Raw genomic sequence first — 19,785 nt, forward strand, 5'->3', positions numbered from 1 at the left:
ACAGGGCCCGCAATTAATTTTTTTATATTTATTTAAAAATAATTTATCAGAAGCACATGATTCAATAAAAATTATTAATTTCTCTCTCCTAATTAAATGATTGAGATTAAATGATACTAAATAAAATTAATCGAAAGAACTAGTCATATAAACCGGAAGCACTAATTACTTTTCTAAATTGTAAGGGTAAATTAGTTTTTCTTTTATATATATCTCTCTTAACTATTTATTTTTTCTAATAAGAGATAAAATAAAAATAAATTTGTAGAATTTGACATTCCTATTATTAAGAAAACAGTTACAAAAATAAATGATAAAATAATATTTAAATTCTAATTTTTTATCAATAAATCTAGTCACATATGTAAAATATCTTATATATACCTTTTAATTTATTAACAGATAAAATTTATTTTTAATAACTAATTAGTTAGTATAGAATCATTGCTTAAAAATAAAATACTCTATCATTACAGTTAGTTACTACATAAATTAGTTAATAAAATTATAGGTGCAAAATGAGTGTAATACATTTGAATAAAACTTTTTTAGATCAAGATAAAGTTAAATGGATAAGTAGATTTTAAATCAAATGAGGAGTATTTTAAGTGAGTTTTTAATAGATTTCTCTGTTATTATTATTATTATTTTTCATGAATTGCGTTCTTGTGCTTAGAGGTTATAAAAAGATCCACTTCATAATTACGACGTTTAATGTATCAAACTTTACTCACTCACTTTTACCACTGGATCATTACATGGTGGTGAATGATTGTGAAATCTAAAACCAAATAGAGAGGAGATTAAAAAAAAAAAAAAAAAAAAGCCAACATTTGCATGTGCTGTCAATAGAGTTGGGTTGCTTGGATCTTTTCCTAGTAGTTCTTGCAAGATGGACAAGGTATCCTCATTGATTGGAGCAGAATTCATCAATTGACAGCACACAATAAGCAATTACAATCCTGGGATGCAAAAAAAGAAAAAAGAAAAAAGAAGTAGATAGCATTGGGAATAACAAAAAGGAATTGAAAGAAGCCTCCTGTTCTGATGAACAGATCAATGTCATAACTCCATAAGACAACTCAATTCAGGGCCTGCTCTTGAATGGGATTGCTCTGATGACCACCTGGTGGTAGATGGCAGCCAGTGCAGCTCCAATGAAGGGTCCCACCCAGAAAATCCACTGGGGAAATTAAGCATACATTAGCAATGATTTGAGAGTTGTTTTAGGAAAAGTAATCAATAGCTGCTGATGGTTAGAATGAAGACTTACATGGTCATCCCAAGCATGACCTTTGTTGTAGATGATGGCAGCTCCCAGACTCCGAGCTGGGTTGATGCCAGTTCCTGTGATGGGGATGGTTGCCAAGTGGACCAGGAAGACAGCAAAACCAATAGGCAATGGTGCAAGGAGCTGTGCAATAAAACCAATAAAAAATCACATTACCCTCAAAAGTTTGTTTTATTCTTGCAGCTATATGCAAGAAGATGCAAACAAGCTCAGACCTTTCATGATCTTATAAATATTTAGAGAGGCAAATAAAGAAGTAAATCATACGTACAGGAACATGGGAGTCTCTGGCATTCCTCTTGGCATCAGTGGCAGAGAAGACAGTGTAAACCAAGACAAAGGTGCCAATGATCTCAGCACCCAGGCCATCACCCTTGGTGTAGCCTGAAGCTACTACATTGGCTCCACCTCCATTTCCCTCATAGAGCCCCTTCTTGAATCCTTTCACCACACCAGCACCACAAATGGCACCCAAGCACTGCATCACCATGTAGAACAGTGCCCTGGTCAGGGAAAGCTTCCTTGCCAAGAACAACCCAAATGTCACTGCTGGGTTTATATGCCCACCTGTCCCCCAAGAGATGGAAAAAAAAACAAACAAAAAATTTAAGTACTTTTGCACCTCAAAAACGTTTCCTTTATGTGTCTATAAATGAACAAACCAGAGATCCCAGCAGTGCAGTAGACCAGGGCAAAGATCATGCCACCAAAGGACCAGGCAATCCCCTGGATGCCCACAGTGGAGCACTTGGATTTGGAGTTGGAGACACCCATGACAGTGAGGATGGTGATGTAGAGGAAGAGGAATGTGGCCATGAACTCGGCAATGCCGGCCCTGTAGAAAGACCAGGACTTGAGCTCCCCTGGCTCAAACAGAGGAGCAGGTGGGGACTCCTTGTAGTCCTTGTCCTGGCTCTGGGCTGCCGTCCCTATCGCTTGCCTCTCTGAGTACTTGTTAGCTCCAACCTTCACATCCTCCTCCCTCCCTTCCATCTTTCTCTATCTCTTTCCCTAAATCTTCTACTATCCTCCCAAGTTCTAAGCTGCTGTAGCCTGTAGAAAGAAAGGAAGAAAAAAAAGAAGGAGAAGGCTGAGACTTGAACAGAGATCGAGGACTTGTGAGGTTTTATAGAGATGCAGATGGAAAGAGGAGGTGGGCTTTGCCTTTTAGTCCAAATCAATCCATAAAGAAGATTGGATTAATTTCCTGCATTCAGGGACGCATATGATCTCTTCTGAAAAGAGAACAGAGGCTTGTTCTAGTGGGGACACTGACAGGTTGGTAGTGTTGGCCACTCTTTAGCATTTTCTCCTAGGCTTGCTTCCTGACTCATCCCCTTTAATGATTCCACTTGCTTTTCCTAATCAGTTATTAGCATAGGTTATCTATCTAATTGTTCATTTCTAGAGTAATATCTTCTTCAAACAGTCTAAATAAAAGTACATTGCACTCCCATGCAGAAATAGCCTTTGTGATCTTCCTCCAAGATTCAACAAGGCTAATCATGAATCAGTTGGAGAAGATGGAGAGAGAGTGGAGAGGGATAAGCACAGATTTTTTAGACCATTCTAATCATTTTTCAAAGAGAAAAAAAGAAGAAGGAAAAAGTTGATTCCTGATCATAAATGAGATCGTCATGGAATCTAGCTCTCCTTTTTATGAAACCAGGAGCTCCAAAGTCCTTGATTCCAAGTTCCCAACCTTTAGTTTGCGTTATAAACGAAGGGCATATTTGAAAAAGTAACATGAAGTGACATGAGAGCAGAAGACTTTTATCCTTATATTGCTTCTGAGTTCTGAGCTTCAAGTGGGTTAATGGGCAAAAGCCAAAAGTGCAGCCACCCAGTGGAACATTGAAGAGGTATTGGCACTTTACAGTCACTTGTTGGTATTTACCCTTTATTATTATTATTATTGTTGTTGTTGATAAATTTGCAGAAAAGACCCTGCATTATGAAGTTTCTATGGTTTCAACCCTATTTTATCATTTATTTTCTAAAAAACCCCTGTCTTTTATCAAAAATATTTATTTACTACTCGAATTAATTTTAACTCACCTTAGCTTAAGAGACTATGAATATTTTTGTTTTATTCATCCATTATGGCAATTAATAAGGGAGAAGAAGTTAATATGTAAACAGTAGCTAGCAAAAATAATAACTTTTTTATTTGTTTAGTTCTTCTAGTTGTATTGATCTCATATCTAGAAATAAAAAAAGAATTGAAGAAAAAGTATATATATTGTCATATAGGTGAATAAAACAGAATAATTGTATTTTAGGTTGAGATGAGTTAAAGTTTACTTGAAATATTAAATGATATTTTTTATTAAAGACAAACTTTTTTAGAAAGATAAAGTAGAGTTTGAACCAACAAATCCCATAATGGAAGGGTTTTTTTTGCAAATTTTCCTAATTTTTTTTAGCACTTGGATGTATGACCAAGTATAATGTTCTTCAAAAGAGAGAAAAAAAAGGACGAGTTTGAAAAATAAAATCATACTTTTTTTTTCTAAACTACTCAAAATAATAGTCTCCAACGTTATAGAAAAATGCTATTAGTTTTAAATCACATAGAAAATAGATTGTGTACACTTTTATTTTAATAAGTATAGTATAATATTAAGTCATAATGCGTGGAATGCAGCTGTAATTAACCCAAAAATACCTCACCAGTTAGAAGATGAAAAAAATTGTTAAACATAAAAAATATTTTCCCGTTTCAACTTTATTTTCTATCACTTCGAAGATGTATATATAAACGTCATTAATAAAATTATTTAAAATGACCTGACTTGTGTTAAATAAATATGTCTTGAGAGAGAGAGATTCTAGGGTGACTTAGTAGTATAAAGTAAATGTTTAGAGAACTAAAGTGATTTTTGTTTTAAATATTTTTTAAATTAAAAGGCATAAATATTGTTAATTTTGAATGAAAGACCTAACTGTTATAATTTGAACAAAAGTGTACGAAAACATATAAGATAAATATTTTTGATCCAAAATATATGGAAAAATTATATTTATATCATTAAGAATATAATAAAATTATTTATTAATGTTTGGTGAAAATAAAAGATTATTATAATTAATGATAATATATAATATATAATATATAAAGGAGGAAAGTGTAACTCTTTCTTTCTTTTAGTGATTTTAGAGAAGTGAAGAACTAACTTTCTAGTTTATTTTATTAATCCAAACATCATAAAGCAGTGGACTTTTTAAAAAATTATCGTTTACTTTCACTGCTTTTTGTCATCCAAACATATCCTTAGTCTAAGAATAAATTTGGTTTCGGATTAAATCCAGACAGAGAAGCCAGGATTGGGCCAAGAACTTGAGTTTTCCAATGAAGACTGAGATGGAGTTCTGGGCTTATCTGGGCTTGCAATAGCTTCAACAGCAAGAAGATGGGTGCAATATTTTGGCAAGTAGTAAGCAATCTAGGGATGTTAATAGCTGATAAGTGCCAGAGATGACTAGTCTCTCGTCCTTGTAGCTTTGAAGTGAGTCCCCATCCAGAGTATGAGACCTAATCTTAAACAATTAACTCTAAAGACCAAGGTAAAATAGTCCATTAATAATTTAGGTACATTAATATGACAAAAACTTTGGATGAATTCATCATTCATTTAATTATTGTATCGAGAAGCTAATAACCTTCTTAGAAAATCCAAGTCATAGTAAAGCTAAAAAGAAGAAAAATGCGCATCATCAAACTTTACTTTGTCGTATATTTCCACTGGAAAGAAGAGAAAAGGGAATGGACCCCAATATCACGTAAGCATATCATGAGGAGTATCAGACCGAACCTTTACAGCTTTATCGTGGAGGAATTTTTACGTCACGAATAGGCAAGGGGGATAATAGCTTGGAGGGATTCTTTAGCTGTTTTTATTTTTATAGATTATTTATAAATTTAAAAGTTAGATATGTGCTAGAAAAAGGTCAATCTTTTTTAGATATAAAGTCATTTAAGTTTTACCAAATTTTTAGCTGTCTAATATAGGCTTCAAGTCATACGCGTCGCCGAACAATTGCTCTGAATTAAATGTCGCCGAGATCTGCGCACTGTCGATTTGCTTTTTCAAGTTAACCGTAATCAAGCCAAGTCATTAAAATATAAAATAATTTTTTAGAGTCAAACTCACGACCTTCTTAATGAGAAAAACAAAAAAAAAAACCCTACCAATTTAATGTTTTTAGGAATCACCAAACTGAATTTTGGTTTTATTCGTAAAATCTTAATCTGTTGACGTAACGTGCAAACTAATTTATTCCGTTTTTCTTCCTCCCGTTTTTTTTTCTCCCATTTTTCCATCTATACAAATAGAATAAATCCTAGGGTTCCGTATGGATAATAGTATAATAAACAAGAAGACTTGCATGGTAATTAGAAAATTGGAAAAATAAAAATAGATTTTTTTTAACGTTTCACCAATGGAGATATGCCACGTGTTCGACCAAGGGTGAAATGGATAAACCAAGCACAGAAAGATTTACCCCGATCCAGCCGATAGCCACATATGGTTCAGACCGAACCATGAACCCGACCAGTTCCCTAAAAGGGGTTAGCCGGGGGGTTCAGGATAGCGGGCCAGCGGCATGCGCGCAAGCGGCAAGATAGAACTCTCCTCTTTCGTCCTCTTCCCGGACCTTCGCCTCTCTCCCTCGCCTCCGGCTCCCAAATCAACCAAGAGAGGGAAAAAGGAAACCCTAAAGAAACCAAAACCCTAGAAATCTCACCTACCTCCCCCCTTCTAATTGTTCTCTTCCCCAATCTATTTCTCCCTCTCTCTCTCTCTCTCTCTCTCTCTCTCTCTCTCTCTCTCTCTCTCTCTCTCTCTCTCTCTCTCTCTCTCTCTCTCTCTCTCTCTCCCTCTCTCTCTCTCTCTCTCTCTCTCTCTCTCTCTCTCTCTCGCTTATCCGCGCATCTATCCATCTGCTCTACTCTGCTCCGCGCTCGCTCGCGGGAACCGAAAGTTGGCGCATTCGAGGCGTTCGGCGGAGAGGTAGTGTGGATTCTCGCCCCGTTTCTTTGTTTCTGTTTCGGGTTCTGATGGGAATGAGGCTTTCCGCGAGCAGCTTTGGGGCTCCTGATCCGCTTTATGAAGCTGCTTGCGGGGTGTGGGTGTTGTTTTAGGTGGGGCCGGATTTTAATTCGAGTCCTTTTGAGGGATTGAGGATTCGGGTTCGTGTCGAATTTTTGGCGAAAGATGGGATCTTTTCATGGCTTTTGGTGATGGGCTTTTGATGTTAGCGTTGTCCTCTTTTATCCCATGTTTCTTTATGTAGACGTGTGCGCAATTTTCTTGGTACTTGCTCTCCTTTCGGGTATTACTGGATTTAGCCTTCTTCTCGTTGAGTACTATATCAACTGGGGCCATGGATGAGTCATGGGATGCATTGGTTTCCGTCAGGCCTTGGTCTCTCAATCAAAGTTGACTTCGTGTCTTGTTATGGGATGTTTGCCGACTGTGGTCTTTGCTCTTATAAGCATGTTACTTGTTATGCAATGTTCTTGTCATCCGTAATTTGACCCATTTCCTGGTAATAAAAAGAGCATGTTTTGTTCTTTATTTTGTTTCATCACACTGTCGAATAGTTTACTGGTTATCCTGAAATTTGGCTAGAGCATTGGATGTTTATACTGAATGTTGTAGATGTCCTTTGGTTAACAGTTCTTTTTTTCTTGACTTGCTGGTATATATCCCTAACACTCAGATCATTTCCTTTTTACTCATTTTATATGTGTCATGAAACCTGAATGTGGATATTAGTTATAGTTCTGCAGATTTCAATCTTATGTTTCTGAGCTTTCAGGTTGTTTGTGTTGCCTTTCAACTGCAAAGTAGAAAATAGGCGCCCGTTAAACGGGTACATCGTTGTACTTAATGTGGATATCACTTAGGTAATTATACTTGAATTGGATAAAATCATCTTTCAGTCCAAGTGTGTGCATCCGATTGTTTCTGAAATTTGCGACATTGGGTTTGCTCTAAAATGCAGATTTGTGAGCTTTGAAGTAGCAAAAGCATTTTACTGTTCTTTCTTACAGAGAATGAGTAGGCTCTAACAAAATTCTGTTCTCTTCATGCTAATTTGTAAATATATGATTTTTGGAGTTTTAAGTTGTTAGTTGTCAACAAAGGAGTTAACGGAGGACACATTATAAAAAATAACTGAGAAAATCAGAAAAAAAATAAGAGGGGAAACCTTTGGACAGGGTATTTGGTTTGATGCTATTATTTCTTTGTGGATGCTGTTTTTCATTTGCCCCTTCCTTAGCATGTTATCCTCTAAATGTCTTTCATTGTTACTATGTATGTGCAGTAATTGTTTGTTCACATTGCTTATATATCTTTTCTTTCTGTAGGTTAGCAAGTGATGTGAGTACCCAAATGCTTTGATGATGCTTAAAGAGATTGTCTGCCTATTCGAGAATACAAAGGGACAGCATGTATATGGAATTAAGATATTTTTCATTTGCTGTCACTTTTTGTAGAGAGTCAAACTCTGCTACATAATCAGACTTCTTGATCCTATGACAGATTTTTGTTTGTTGTTCTTATCTGGAAATTTTGTACTTGGAGGAAAATCAGTGTATATCTTTTTTGGGTACCATTTCATTTCTATTTACTTTGGAATTTGGATACTTAGAACCTCCTAGCAAATGTCAGAAGGCGAGATGGCAATAATTAAACCAGAGGTAGCGTGTCTTACATTTTTTTCTTGGAACTTCTTTTGTCTTATAAACAAGACTGATTACTGTTATCATTTTAATCCTTAGCTTGAATACATGATGTCCATGGGCTTCGTTTACAAGGGAAATATCTTAGCTCATTTTGTATATCATATTGCATCGTTTCACCTTTATGCATTTCAATCCACTACTGTCTTCGAAATGGTGTCAGTTTGACTTTTGAAAGTGCTTAAATGTTACTCCTGGTGTTTCAAATATTTCCTCTGTTAGTGCAGTATTTGAATTATATAAGAAGCATGAAAATAGCATTTCTTTATGTTCTGACAGGCTATGAAGTCTTATATCTGGCTTCAATGCGCCGATGGTTCAATCCAGCAAGTTGAGGAAGAGGTTGCCATGTTCTGTCCTATGATATGTCGAGAGATACTTCATACTGGCATGGGATCTTCAAAAAATTATGCCATTTCGCTTCCACAAAGAGTCAACCCAGCAATCCTTAGCTTGATTCTTGATTATTGTCGGTTTCATCAAGTTCCGGGCCGCTCCAACAAGGTCTGCTACAGTTCACAACTTCTCTACTTTAAATTCTCTTATTTTTTCATGTATTTTTTTAATGTTTTATTGCTTGTTAACATAAACATGGATGCTAAGCTCCGAGAACTAATATTTCATTAAATAAGAACTCCTGATGCCCATTGATATTTTAAAATTTAAAAAACCATCCAAGTTATCTAAAATTGTGACTTATTCCGCATGATTAACAATGTGAATCTTACTGCTCATGGTCCTGTTTTATTATAGGAAAAGAAAAAGAAGTATGGAGGCTGCATATTTTGACACGGTCTAATATATTAGAACTTTGTTTCAATTTGTAGGAGAGGAAATCCTTTGATGAGAAATTTATCAGGATAGATACCAAACAACTATGTGAGTTGACTTCTGCAGCTGATAGTCTTCAGCTCAAGCCTTTAGTTGATCTTACTAGTCGGGCACTTGCTCGCATGATAGAAGGAAAAACACCTGAAGAAATTCGTGAGACATTTCATTTGCCAGATGACCTAACTGAGGTACTTTTGCATTGTTTGGTTTTAGATCTTACCAGTTACCACTTTGTCACTTTGTGTTATTGCTCATTCTGGTATGGTATCATATGTATATAGGAAGAGAAATTGGAACCTTTGAAGAATGCAAATGATGATCCACGTATCCGGCTATTGAATCGATTATATGCTAAAAAGCGAAAAGAACTGAAAGAGCGACAAAAACTAAAGGTTAGTTTCAATTCATTCTACTTTGTAATTGGTACAGTTTCATCACTACCTTCTCTACAGAGCAAACTCCCTAGCTGTTGGATCCAGTTCCTTTTTTCTGTTCTTTTTTGGGGCCTAGCTATACATTGATCCTAAGAAATAATAACCTGTTTCAGGATATTGAAATTGAGGAAGAGCGGAAGGATGAGCGTTCAGTTGATGAAATTCTATCTTTTATAAATGGAGATGGAGGTATACGTTTATAGCCTATCCAGCCTTGGAAGTAAATGCTAGTCCTAGCTGTCGTACTTTGTTTCATAGAAATTTTGATAGATACTAGTGATTCAGAATGTTAATTTGTTTGCTCATTCAGATCCAGCTGATATAAGCTTTCTTTTGTATGTTAAGTTTATCTGTAGTTAATTATGACCTACATGTATTGCTCTCATCTGATTACTGTAATAATGAATATTATAAATATATATATATATATATATATATATATATATATATATATATATATTTCATGCTTCAACGAATAAAATATGTATATCAACTTTGTGTCTTCATGACTTAAAGTTCTGTGAACATCACATCTGTGATATTATACTTCTTCTGAAATACTGTTCTAAGGAATGGTTAAAAATATGGAAGTCCAAAGTTTTTAGTTACTGAAAGTCAATTAATCAGAGATTGGTGTGGTTTTTTAAATTTTCAAAGAATAGTAATTGAAGTTTTCTTTCCTGTGATCGTTTTTACCATATGGCAGATTCCAAAGGTGCTAAACCTGCTAAGAGCAAGAAGAAGAATAGAAGAAGAAAGGATCACCTAAAAGATTCTTCTAAAGCGGACTCTGACGAACTAAAGAAGGTTAGCAATATGATATATCATATATGCTTTTCTGATTTTGCATGTTTGTGACGATTGCATCTCCTCTCTTATTCCTGGTTTGTATTGGTTTAGGAGGGAGCCACTCTTTCTGTTGCATGCGGTGATGCTGGTGGTAATCTATCTTCTACACCAGGTCAAAGTTTACATGTACGAGACAGTGTTGAAGACCCTTTTGCTTCAACTAAAGATGCTGATATTGATGATGAGTTGGATCCTCAAGTACAGGAAGAACTCGATAGGTGAGGAGTGCTTAACATGTTAATGCAGAATTTTCACCATTCTTTTGTTTGCTTCCCTAAAAATTCTGTCATTCTCTTTTGCTATGTTAATCCGTACCAATCTTTCACACAGAAACATTCCGAGAACCTCACGCATGGATTAATTATTAATTGGATGACTCTTAGGAAATTGTTGTGCTCGGAGAAGGATTCTTTCTAGCTGATTCTTGTTTAATTATAGCCAAATGACTAGTTTAAAAGATAGTTTAGAGAGCAAAGTGAAGCTACAAGATTTACAGCTTGACAGATGTTGAAAGAGGTTCTGTTGCATCGAAAGATGTTCAGAGCAATTCTCTCTTTCTTTCTTTTTTCTTTATCTGCAGCCTTTCTTTCTGTAGCCCTTCAGGATCACAGAAGTGCAAAACTATTTATAGAACTTTTATAACTTAATTTGCATGTTACTTACCTTTCTAGTACATACTACCCAGCTTCATTTTTGTCTCTTTTCTTTAATGCAGAGAGGTGGAGGATTTTGCTCGGAGGTTGAACTCTGACTGGCCTGAAAGAATGCAAGAAATTTTATCTTTAGGACAAGAGAGAAGCGTTGTATCAAGCTTGATGAATGGGAATGGGTCCCTTCGGAGATACACAGGTATAGTTACTTTCTTGTATATCTTTATATTGAACATGTTCAGAAGTTCTGTTTCCATGTCTTCTGTGATCATATTAGGTTGTGTTTTCCAGATCACTCACCTTCGTGAACATATAACATGAAAGGAACTTACACGTTATACAGGGTTGGAACGAAGATGATTGACGCAAACTGAATGTCATAGAGTGGACTCGGTGGCCCATACATGGCTCCTTGTTGTTTGTAGAAAGAGCCATTGAATGCAGTTGGAAAGTTTGACTGTTTATTGTTTGCCAGAAGGCCATCTCAGACTAGGGAGCATGCAACATAGCTTGGACATGGCAATTTTCATGAGAGTTCTCCGAGCTGGATATGCCTTTGCCTGCAACCATTTAGAAGGGCTGGCTTTGTATTCCATTTCGGGGATATGTGTTGTTTTAACTTTATTCACTTATTGTGTGATCCATTTTTCTGGATACTAGACGGAATTCAATGGCAAGAAGTTAGAGTATTCCACAAAATTATTCTTTTCTCGTCTCCAGAAATAAATAAGCACCATATTGGTGCTCACATTAAATGATTTATCAAAAGTTAGCTTGTTCTTTTCACTCTGCATCTATCTGGTAAGCTGTTTCAAACGCAAACTTTAAGGTTGATATTCCTCGTTATTGATCGTTAATAGGTCAAATACTAGTAAGTGAAATTGTATATAATTGTCATTATTATAGTCTGTCCTTATCATATTGAAATTTGTAGTTTCTCATGAGTCCTGAGGAGGAAAGGAACGAGGAGAATAATTGTTATAAATCAAATTTGAAATGATCTAGATGTAAGAAAATTATGATATTTTTATAGGAAGAAGCTTCGGAAGTCATTAATTTAATAACTTTGGTTTTACATGATTCTGAGTTAGGAGTGAAAAGATAAAATTAAAACAGTAGAGAAATGTGAGATTAGATATATTGGTAATTATTCGATATTTGTGGCGGTTGTTGAAGGGTGGTGGCCGGCTAAGGATGGTGGTAGAGGGCTGTAAGGTAGGGTGGCTCGTGGAGATTGTGATGGCTATAGTTTGAAGGTGGAATTAGGATTCTAATTTAGATTTACTCTTAAAAAAATAAATGGTTATGATTAATTGACTTATAATCTTAGATTATTTTACACTTACTTTTAAGATAAACTCAAGATTAAAATAATTTTTTAATGCTTGAATACTTGTGATTAAATCCAGAAGCATAGCACATTTATATATAGATGTCTGATACAATTAGTCATACTCGAATTAACCTTAAAGACTTGTATAACTCGAACTAAAACTTGTCTTGAAAGTTTATATGACATAATTAAATTTGTCTTCGTAACTTACATAACTTATCTTAATGACTTACATAACTTTACTAGATTTATCTTAAGGACTTATATAATATAATTATACTTAACTTAAGGGCTTACATAAGATATAAACACGAATCAATTAAAAAATAAATAGACTCGATTCATTCACCAGCAACGGCGCCGCGGATCAGGAGAATCAGATGATTTACTTGCATAAATCCTATATATAATATGTACTCCAATTTTAGATGCAGTTGGGGTCCGTTTTGTTGCTCTAAAAAAACTCTCATTTCTTCTCTCGTCTTTCTTTTTAATCTCTCCTGCTTGTATGAGATTTTCGATTGATTGAGAAGTGTGGCCGGCCATCTTTTCTAGGGGTAAAAAAATTTGATGGCCTCCTAGAGTCATTGATCACGCTTCTTTCACTCAATTTTCTTTTATTCTAGTTTTCTTTTATATCAAATTAGGTTCACTGATATCTTGATTAATTATTTTCCCCATTGTCGTAGTTAACATCACACTGTTACTGTACTCATAACTCAATGGAGTCACATTTCTGAATAAAGAACACTACGTAAACATTACAATATGCAAGTAGAGTTCAAAAGGAGATAGATCATTAGCTATAACCACAGCTTAGTAACATATTAACATGCAGTTAATATTGAACTCATAATATGCATCGTTACGATCATTGAAAAGCCCGTTAGGAGGCCTTCTTATCGTCGGAATTATTCTTATCCGTGTCCTTATTCTCATTTCCCGCACTAAATCCACAGTAATATCTCTTCAAAGCCCTTGGTAGATAAACCGGAATAAGAAATCCGAATAAATTATACGCCCACAGTACCAAATTCCCCACCGCCAGAACTCGCCCCGCGAGTTTCCTCCCTCCGCTGTCATCTCCCTTCCCGATCTCGTATCGGACCCAATCCGCAAGCGCGAACATCCGCCTCGAGTTGTAAAGGATCGGCACGAAGGCGAAGACGGGGACCGCGAACCCCCTCGAGAAGGCGAATCCCTCGAGGAAGACCTGCGCGGCGAGGAGGAAGAGATGCGGCGCAGCGGCGGCGACAGACGCGGCGTCTCCGGCGAGGAAGCGGTCGAGGAGGTAGGCGATGGGGAGGAGGAGGCCGAGGACGCCGGAGAAGAGGACGTAGGCGCCGAGGAGGCGGTTGTTGGGGAATATTGGAGGGGAAGGAGAAGGGGAAGGGTTGGGGGAGTTGTTGGGGAAGGCGAGGGAGGAGAGGAGGTAGAGGTAGGGGAACGAGAGGAAGACGAACGAGATGGAGGTGAAGGGGATGGTTGAGGCGGCGACGAGGAGGAGGGTGGTGGCGAGGGAGAGGAGATGCCAGAAGGAGGGGAATCGGCGGGGAGACGTACTTCTTTTGTTATCCATGGTTGGTGGAATAAGGTAACGAGATATCCGAGGTGGGAATAAAAAAGAGAGGTAGGGAGACTGTGATACGACTTACGAGTGGTTTGGGGAAGGGTTTGGGTGGATAGCGAGTAAGTGGAAGAGAAACGAGAGGTATATTTACACTTCTCAAGCTTGCTTCGAAATCCGAATTAAATTTTGGAAAGGAAATTTTTGGGATATAATTTGAGTTTTTTCTTTTAAATTTTTTAGTGAGCAAACTGTAGATAGGTGTGTTTTCTTTTTCGCTCAAGAAAATTAGAAAATTGATTACAAATTTGATACAATACGATTAAGAGAAAATAGGGAAGAAACTATAAAAAAAAAAAAATAAGTCCAGATATAATACTGCAGACCACCTTAAGAAGAGCATGCTTAGAAGAGCCCAATCTTATCTTGGAGTTTTAATTATAACTTTTAAGGGTTATTTTATAAGTATACCCCTCTACAATTCTTTATTTATATATGTATACTTATCTAAAGTTAGATATTTCTATGTACACCTCTCACACCACTAATTTCTCACTAATGTTTCTTAAAAAACTTTGTTTTTGCTAGATAGTCATAAAAGTTAATTAGCAGTTAAATGATTAAAAAAATTATTCGTTTTTTTTATACTTTTCCTAATAATCAGATAATAATTTAATTTTCTCTTTGTTTATTGGTAACTATTTTTACAATTTAATCGATTTTTTCTTTTGACTATCCAAAGAAAATTAATAAATGGTCAATCAGACAGTGAGAGCATTATCATAACTTCGTATATTTAATTAAAGACGGCTCAGATGCGTTGATGAAACCTTCAATCTAGTTGTGACTTGTGATCCCTCGTAATCCAAAGGGTACGATCGTAATTAGAGCCAGAAAATTTTCAAACTCCGCGCCTATATATATGGCGTCACTAAACCCCGCCTTCCGGAACTGAAATATCCTATCCATTCTTCTATTCTCTTCTCGGCCGATCTAATCTAGGGTTCCTCATCGATCTCTTCAACCCTTTGAGTTCCTACAAGCTCGAGATAGGATCTACCTTTAGGGTTTCTCTTGAGACCCTGATCTCCATCCGCGGATCAGATGAAGCTAAAGATTAACAAGGCCTGCGATCTGAGCTCCATCTCCGTCCTTCCTCCGAGGTTCGAATCCTTCTCGTTCTTCTCCAGGTCAAAGCGATCTTGAAATATTCTGTTCTTTTTGTTTGATTCATGTAGTTAATTGTTTAGGAGAAGCGGGGGAATGAGCTCCGGAACGGATGCATCGGGTTTGGGAAAGAGCCAGGCGTCTCAGCTCCGATCTCAGTCTCAGCAGTCGTTCTCCCAGGGGGTTTCGCTGTCACAGTTGTCTCAGACCTCGCTCGAGGAGAACATAATGAACGATCAGGTAAAAGAGCTTTTCGTTTATCTCTTCCGATCTTCCTGAGCTATTGGTGGAGATTGGGAAATACTGGATCCTTAAGCATTCGTCGAGATTGAAATGAGAGCAGTAGAGTGCGCTAGATCAACTGAATTTGTCAATCCTTTTGCTTAAATTGCCTGCTTCAGTTATAGAGCTTCTGTTCAAACATTGACGTCAATTTTGTTTACCCTTTTTCTGTTTCTTTTGGGGATAATCAAGGAAGATGATGGGTGAAATTTGTCTCCATCAGTTCAGTACTCCTCTTTTTGATATCAAAATTTTTCTGATGGAATGATAAATTTTCCTTTTATTCATTAGCTCCTTGTTTTTTTTCCAAAAAACTACTGTTCTTCAAACAGTTACTGTGGATCAAAAACAAGTTTACCTGTTAGTTTTGCTCTTATTTCTCTCTTGAGCTATAACAACATAATTTTGAGATAATTATTTTTGGCATGAACAGAGTCTGATGTCGCTGAAAAATAAACTAAATTACATCAATGGGAGCAGCTTATCACTATTGAGAACATGAAAGGTGCCTCATAGGGTATCTATATGTGTCAGTTTGTATTTGTTAGGATTATCTCACACGCATTAGGCTAACTACTTTTGACCAACTATGCTGAAAAGAGAAATCTGATATTCTTAAGCTTCAGAGGTCTTGCAATAAATAGAGCTTAAGATATATAAAGAGACAATTGTTGTCAGAGTATAAATAAAAAGATGAAAACTGTCATAGCTGAACTGAATGATCTCACAATAATAGCACATCTAACACTGGTCGCTTGATGAGACTGGTTCAATTCCCATTGAAACAATTCTCTTTTTTGTCATTCATTAAGATGATATGATCTATTGTAATGGAATAAGGGAAGTGCATAGATGTGCACACATATTTGTGAATGCTTACACAGTTACATGCATGTAGGTACATAAGCATATGAATGCAGGTACATCATTTAGGCACAATTCCTAAGATGATATGACCTTTGGAATAAACTATGTAGCTAAATAATAGGCTTATTTGCTTCAAGTTGTAGCACATACCCTCTATTTGTGTCAAAAGTTCTTTCATTGTTTTTCTTACATACTATATATATTTATTTATTTGAACAGAGATTTGGCTTACATGATAATTCATCAAAGAGGATCTCTTCATTGGCCTCCGGATCGTCCTCGCGAGAAGAATCTCAGATGCAGCTGTCAAGAGCATCAAACAACACGTTGCATCGATGGAATCCAACATCTGTTCCAGATAGTAGATGTACGTCAAGCAATTACTTCTGATAGTTGAAATCTATTCAATTCGCAGGGTGACACACATGTAACAATTGCCATGTTCACATGTGATAATATGGTTTTCTACTTATCTTGAAAGTAACCCAAACTTTTTAAATCTATCAGAAGGGTTATTGTTATGACATAATCATAGGTGCATCAGGAAGAATTACTGAAATATCTCATCTCTTTTTTTCTGAACAGGTCAGGTTAATGAAGAACTTGAGCACAAATTTCGATTAATAGAAAGTTCTATAAACAGGATAGGCATGGTCCTGGACTCTGTTCAAAATGATGTCATGCAAGTAAACAGAGCTGTGAAAGAAGTATCACTAGAAAGTAAGTGCTAATGTGGAAGGTTCTGAAGGAAACCAAATGAAACATCAATATATATACTTCAATTGCTTATTACATTAACCAAATGTGTTGTTTTGCTGCTGCCGCTAATCCAGATGTATTCTTGCTACAATCCAAGGTCAATAATTTAGTATAGTAGTTCAAATTCTAAACTGTCAATTTGATATATCGTTGCATTCGATGTCATTCATGGTCAGCTGAAGGGATACGACAAAAAGTTCTTGTCTTAGACAATTCAATGCAGAAAATGGTAGGAATCAGAATTCGGGCATCATCTGTTTCCTATCCTTAACTGCCATCTGTCACATAAATCTGATTCGTTGAACCATTGACTTTGATAACAGATCAAGGCAGAAGATGATATCAAATCTTTTCTTGATGGAAGTCTGAAAAGTATACCTGATCAGTTGATCAAGATCTCTAATTCTGACAAACTGGATGAGATATCCTTGGCACTTTCAGCTTTACCACATCAGATTGAAACATGCTTTTTGAAACTACAGCACGAAAATTTTAGGGTCATTACAAAAGAAATGGAGGTAGTCACTTTAAATTTCTAAATCCATCCTCACACTTCTTTGATACATTTCAACTAAGTACATTTTTCTAAGAAGTATCCAAAAGATAATCTGTGCAACATTTTTATCTGTATTTTTCTAATGTTGGTTATATAGAGGCTGAAACGTGCATTTTTTTATGGTGGTGTCTTCCTATTTTCCCTGTTCAGGGCTTCCCTTGAAATCATTTCTTACAATTTTCATGCATGTTAATTGCACTCTTCCTCTCTATTTATCATGCATCTAAATGTGAAAAATAGGCATGTTTCTCTGTCCTGGCTACTCAGATATTTATGATACATCTCTGGATTAGGCCAAATTTTAATATCAGTTCTCAACTGTTGTCAGTTTGTCACTGGTATTCTTCTTTCAGATGACTTTCAAATGCAGTATGCATTTGACTTTACCAACATTTTCATCCTTTCAGTGCTTAGCACATCTTTTTACCTCCTATCTACAAAAAATCATAGCAAATTCTGGTCTTTCAAGGACTGACAAAACCAAAATGGTAACCCAGATATTGTATTCTGCCGACTGTCTGATCTTTTCCTGATACTGTGCAGGCAATATTGAATAGCATCAAATCTTTCAGCAACAAAAGTACAGTTCCAATCCAGCTACCCGGGGTACATGATTCTCATAAGATCTAGAAGATTCACTCAATAACTATTAGTTATATCTCTAAATCTCTTAATGTTTGCTTTGGTTCTGCAGAGTAGAACCTGTACTGACACGAATCATTTGTCGAACAGTCAGATACCAGTAACAAAAGTGTACCCTTCTGACTTCCTCTATATCTTTCATTAGCTGTTGGTCTTATCAAAGCTTATTCTTGAAATTGGAATTTGGATTGGAACAATCTGTGATATAGATATTGTAGTTTATGATGTATATCTGAAATTTATGGCTTGCAAGGTCCTTCAAAGAAGCAAGGTATTATCTTTTGAGTTTCTATAGAAATTTATTATAAGTTCCCTGCAAATAAAAGTTTCCAATCATGAAGTGGGTGGAATTAGCCGGTTTATACAATTGGCAAATTTAGTATGGCATCTAGGTGTTGGTTTGGTGGAATGTGAATTTAGTGCATTCATTGCTACAATATTAAGGTACTCTGCTAATGTTACTGATCTATTTAATAGTGTTTTGGCTCACTTGCATTTTTCATGTTTATATTTTTCTTCTTTCTGGTATATTTATTTGTTGATTATCTTTGCCAGTCTGGCTGCGCATTTGACTGGATACAGTAGAAGTGTTCCAGTTCCAAAGGTGGAAGAAGGAAAGGCAAAAGCACTCCAACCAAAATTGACTGGTCCTAACCATATAATGGCACTCAAGCGGGAAGACATATCTATCTCGAAAAAGGTTACTTGTGCTGACTTGCTGATCCTAAGCTAAAGTAAAGCGTTACATATTCTGTCTCGTGCAAATAAAAGAAAAAAAAATTATTGCCTCACTCTATAGTCTATAGTATGTGACACCTGCTATTAATTCTTTAATTCTTCCATGTCTTGAAAATTTTGATATCGACATGCCAATTCCTAGTCCCAGAATTTAATTCAGTATAATTCTCCAGTGCTGAAAGTTGCATCCCCGAATTGCATATGGTAGCAGATTGTAGCACCGCATGTTGCATGGAATCCATAAAGTTTATTATCGAGTAATTCTGGACAAGTCTTACTGGTTTATTTGAGCTTATCTAACGTCAGGACTATTCTTATTAATCGTGATTCAGGACCAAGATTTCAGAGTAATCATTGATTCAGATGATGAGAGTGATGGAGGTGCTTCCTGCCTAATTGTGAAAAAGAAAAAAGGTAAACTTGACAAATGTGGTGTAAGACGGACAACACTTGTATACAACGAAATCTAATGACATTATTAAAGAGAAAGTTACCAGTTTCAGATATATTTACATTTTTCGTAAAAGAACGTGCATAATTGACTGTTAAAGAGATCTGCCAGTCGTTCGGGAGATCGATTTTTTTTTCTTCCTTTTTTTTCGGTCCATGATTCCATCAGCTAAACTTGTGCATATTCAATTCACTCTTTCTGTATTGCAGCAGAAAAGGAAAGCTGCTGGATGAAGGAGGCTACGGAAGATACTTTACGAATTCTAAGACAAGCAAGGAAGAGAAGGAGAAGAAAGATGAATTCGGTAATTTTTGTGTAAGGTATGCTGACCACTAGATAGTACTGACAGAATGGAAACTTTTCTTCCATTTGTTTTAATGATTGGGCTCCTTACCATCACTTTAGGATTGAGAACTCCTATTGAAGATGACAAACTTAGATTTGTAAAATGCTATTTCTTTTTTGCAAAGAAGGATATTGCTCCTTTTCATTTCAGTCCTTTAGCTCTCTGATGCACCAAAAATCAACAGCTCTGTTTTCTTACTTCTTGGAGAGGTTACTTCTTAGAGAGGTGAGATCGACTTCTAGATTATCTTTTCTCCTTTAATATTTCC

At 36.1% G+C, this 19,785-nt stretch overlaps 4 protein-coding genes across 6 annotated transcripts; 2 read left to right on the top strand and 2 right to left on the bottom strand.

The window, feature by feature from the left end:
* Positions 1-910: 910 nt before the first annotated feature.
* Positions 911-2,453, bottom strand: LOC140794198 (probable aquaporin PIP1-2). The gene is made up of 4 exons (XM_073146112.1): positions 1,954-2,453; positions 1,563-1,858; positions 1,274-1,414; positions 911-1,183 (listed from the first exon to the last, which is right to left on the bottom strand). Exons 1-4 carry the CDS (start codon positions 2,282-2,284, stop codon positions 1,088-1,090), a joined length of 864 nt encoding a protein of 287 aa, XP_073002213.1. The 5' UTR covers positions 2,285-2,453; the 3' UTR covers positions 911-1,087.
* Positions 2,454-5,888: 3,435 nt separating this feature from the next.
* Positions 5,889-11,508, top strand: LOC140794424 (SKP1-like protein 21). Of its 2 annotated transcripts, none has more exons than XM_073146449.1 (10): positions 5,889-6,306; positions 7,671-8,003; positions 8,325-8,549; positions 8,873-9,064; positions 9,158-9,268; positions 9,424-9,499; positions 10,017-10,117; positions 10,211-10,377; positions 10,875-11,008; positions 11,101-11,508. In XM_073146449.1, the coding sequence occupies exons 2-10, from the start codon at positions 7,968-7,970 to the stop codon at positions 11,115-11,117; spliced, it is 1,059 nt and encodes a 352-aa protein (XP_073002550.1). In that variant the 5' UTR covers positions 5,889-6,306; positions 7,671-7,967; the 3' UTR covers positions 11,118-11,508. The 2 variants fall into 2 exon arrangements, with proteins under 2 accessions (XP_073002550.1, XP_073002549.1); XM_073146448.1 differs by having other exon boundaries at positions 11,153-11,508.
* A 1,520-nt stretch (positions 11,509-13,028) lies between these two features.
* On the bottom strand, positions 13,029-13,721 carry LOC140794378 (uncharacterized). Its single transcript, XM_073146390.1, has one exon. The coding sequence runs from the start codon at positions 13,719-13,721 to the stop codon at positions 13,029-13,031; it is 693 nt and encodes a 230-aa protein (XP_073002491.1).
* Positions 13,722-13,808: 87 nt separating this feature from the next.
* On the top strand, positions 13,809-19,666 carry LOC140793524 (protein PAIR1). 2 transcript variants are annotated; one of them, XM_073145040.1, is made up of 12 exons: positions 13,809-13,853; positions 14,712-14,872; positions 14,960-15,116; positions 16,245-16,392; positions 16,611-16,745; positions 16,961-17,013; positions 17,108-17,302; positions 17,884-17,946; positions 18,035-18,093; positions 18,538-18,682; positions 19,053-19,134; positions 19,381-19,666. In XM_073145040.1, exons 2-12 carry the CDS (start codon positions 14,814-14,816, stop codon positions 19,488-19,490), a joined length of 1,206 nt encoding a protein of 401 aa, XP_073001141.1. In that variant the 5' UTR covers positions 13,809-13,853; positions 14,712-14,813; the 3' UTR covers positions 19,491-19,666. The 2 variants fall into 2 exon arrangements, with proteins under 2 accessions (XP_073001141.1, XP_073001142.1); XM_073145041.1 differs by lacking the exon at positions 13,809-13,853 and having other exon boundaries at positions 13,915-14,872; positions 19,384-19,666.
* Positions 19,667-19,785: the final 119 nt, after the last annotated feature.

Source organism: Typha latifolia, chromosome 8 (assembly GCF_019914945.1).
Source record: "Typha latifolia isolate L0001 chromosome 8, TyphaL0001v2, whole genome shotgun sequence".
NCBI classification, from domain to species: Eukaryota; Viridiplantae; Streptophyta; class Magnoliopsida; order Poales; family Typhaceae; genus Typha; species Typha latifolia.

What these genes read in the sequence shown, in the direction of transcription:
- LOC140793524 (XM_073145040.1), top strand. Translation starts at nt 14,814, where the DNA reads ATGAAGCTAAAGATTAACAAGGCCTGCGATCTGAGCTCCATCTCCGTC. An exon ending in ATCTGTTCCAGATAGTAGAT is followed by an intron (nt 16,393 to 16,610) that starts GTACGTCAAGCA and finishes TTTTCTGAACAG; the next exon opens with GTCAGGTTAATGAAGAACTT. An exon ending in GAAAGAAGTATCACTAGAAA is followed by an intron (nt 16,746 to 16,960) that starts GTAAGTGCTAAT and finishes ATTCATGGTCAG; the next exon opens with CTGAAGGGATACGACAAAAA.
- LOC140794378 (XM_073146390.1), bottom strand. Translation starts at nt 13,721, where the DNA reads ATGGATAACAAAAGAAGTACGTCTCCCCGCCGATTCCCCTCCTTCTGG.
- LOC140794198 (XM_073146112.1), bottom strand. Translation starts at nt 2,284, where the DNA reads ATGGAAGGGAGGGAGGAGGATGTGAAGGTTGGAGCTAACAAGTACTCA. An exon ending in CTGCACTGCTGGGATCTCTG is followed by an intron (nt 1,859 to 1,953) that starts GTTTGTTCATTT and finishes CTTGGGGGACAG; the next exon opens with GTGGGCATATAAACCCAGCA. An exon ending in CCAGAGACTCCCATGTTCCT is followed by an intron (nt 1,415 to 1,562) that starts GTACGTATGATT and finishes TTTATTGCACAG; the next exon opens with CTCCTTGCACCATTGCCTAT.
- LOC140794424 (XM_073146449.1), top strand. Translation starts at nt 7,968, where the DNA reads ATGTCAGAAGGCGAGATGGCAATAATTAAACCAGAG. An exon ending in TGGCAATAATTAAACCAGAG is followed by an intron (nt 8,004 to 8,324) that starts GTAGCGTGTCTT and finishes ATGTTCTGACAG; the next exon opens with GCTATGAAGTCTTATATCTG. An exon ending in TTTTATAAATGGAGATGGAG is followed by an intron (nt 9,500 to 10,016) that starts GTATACGTTTAT and finishes ACCATATGGCAG; the next exon opens with ATTCCAAAGGTGCTAAACCT.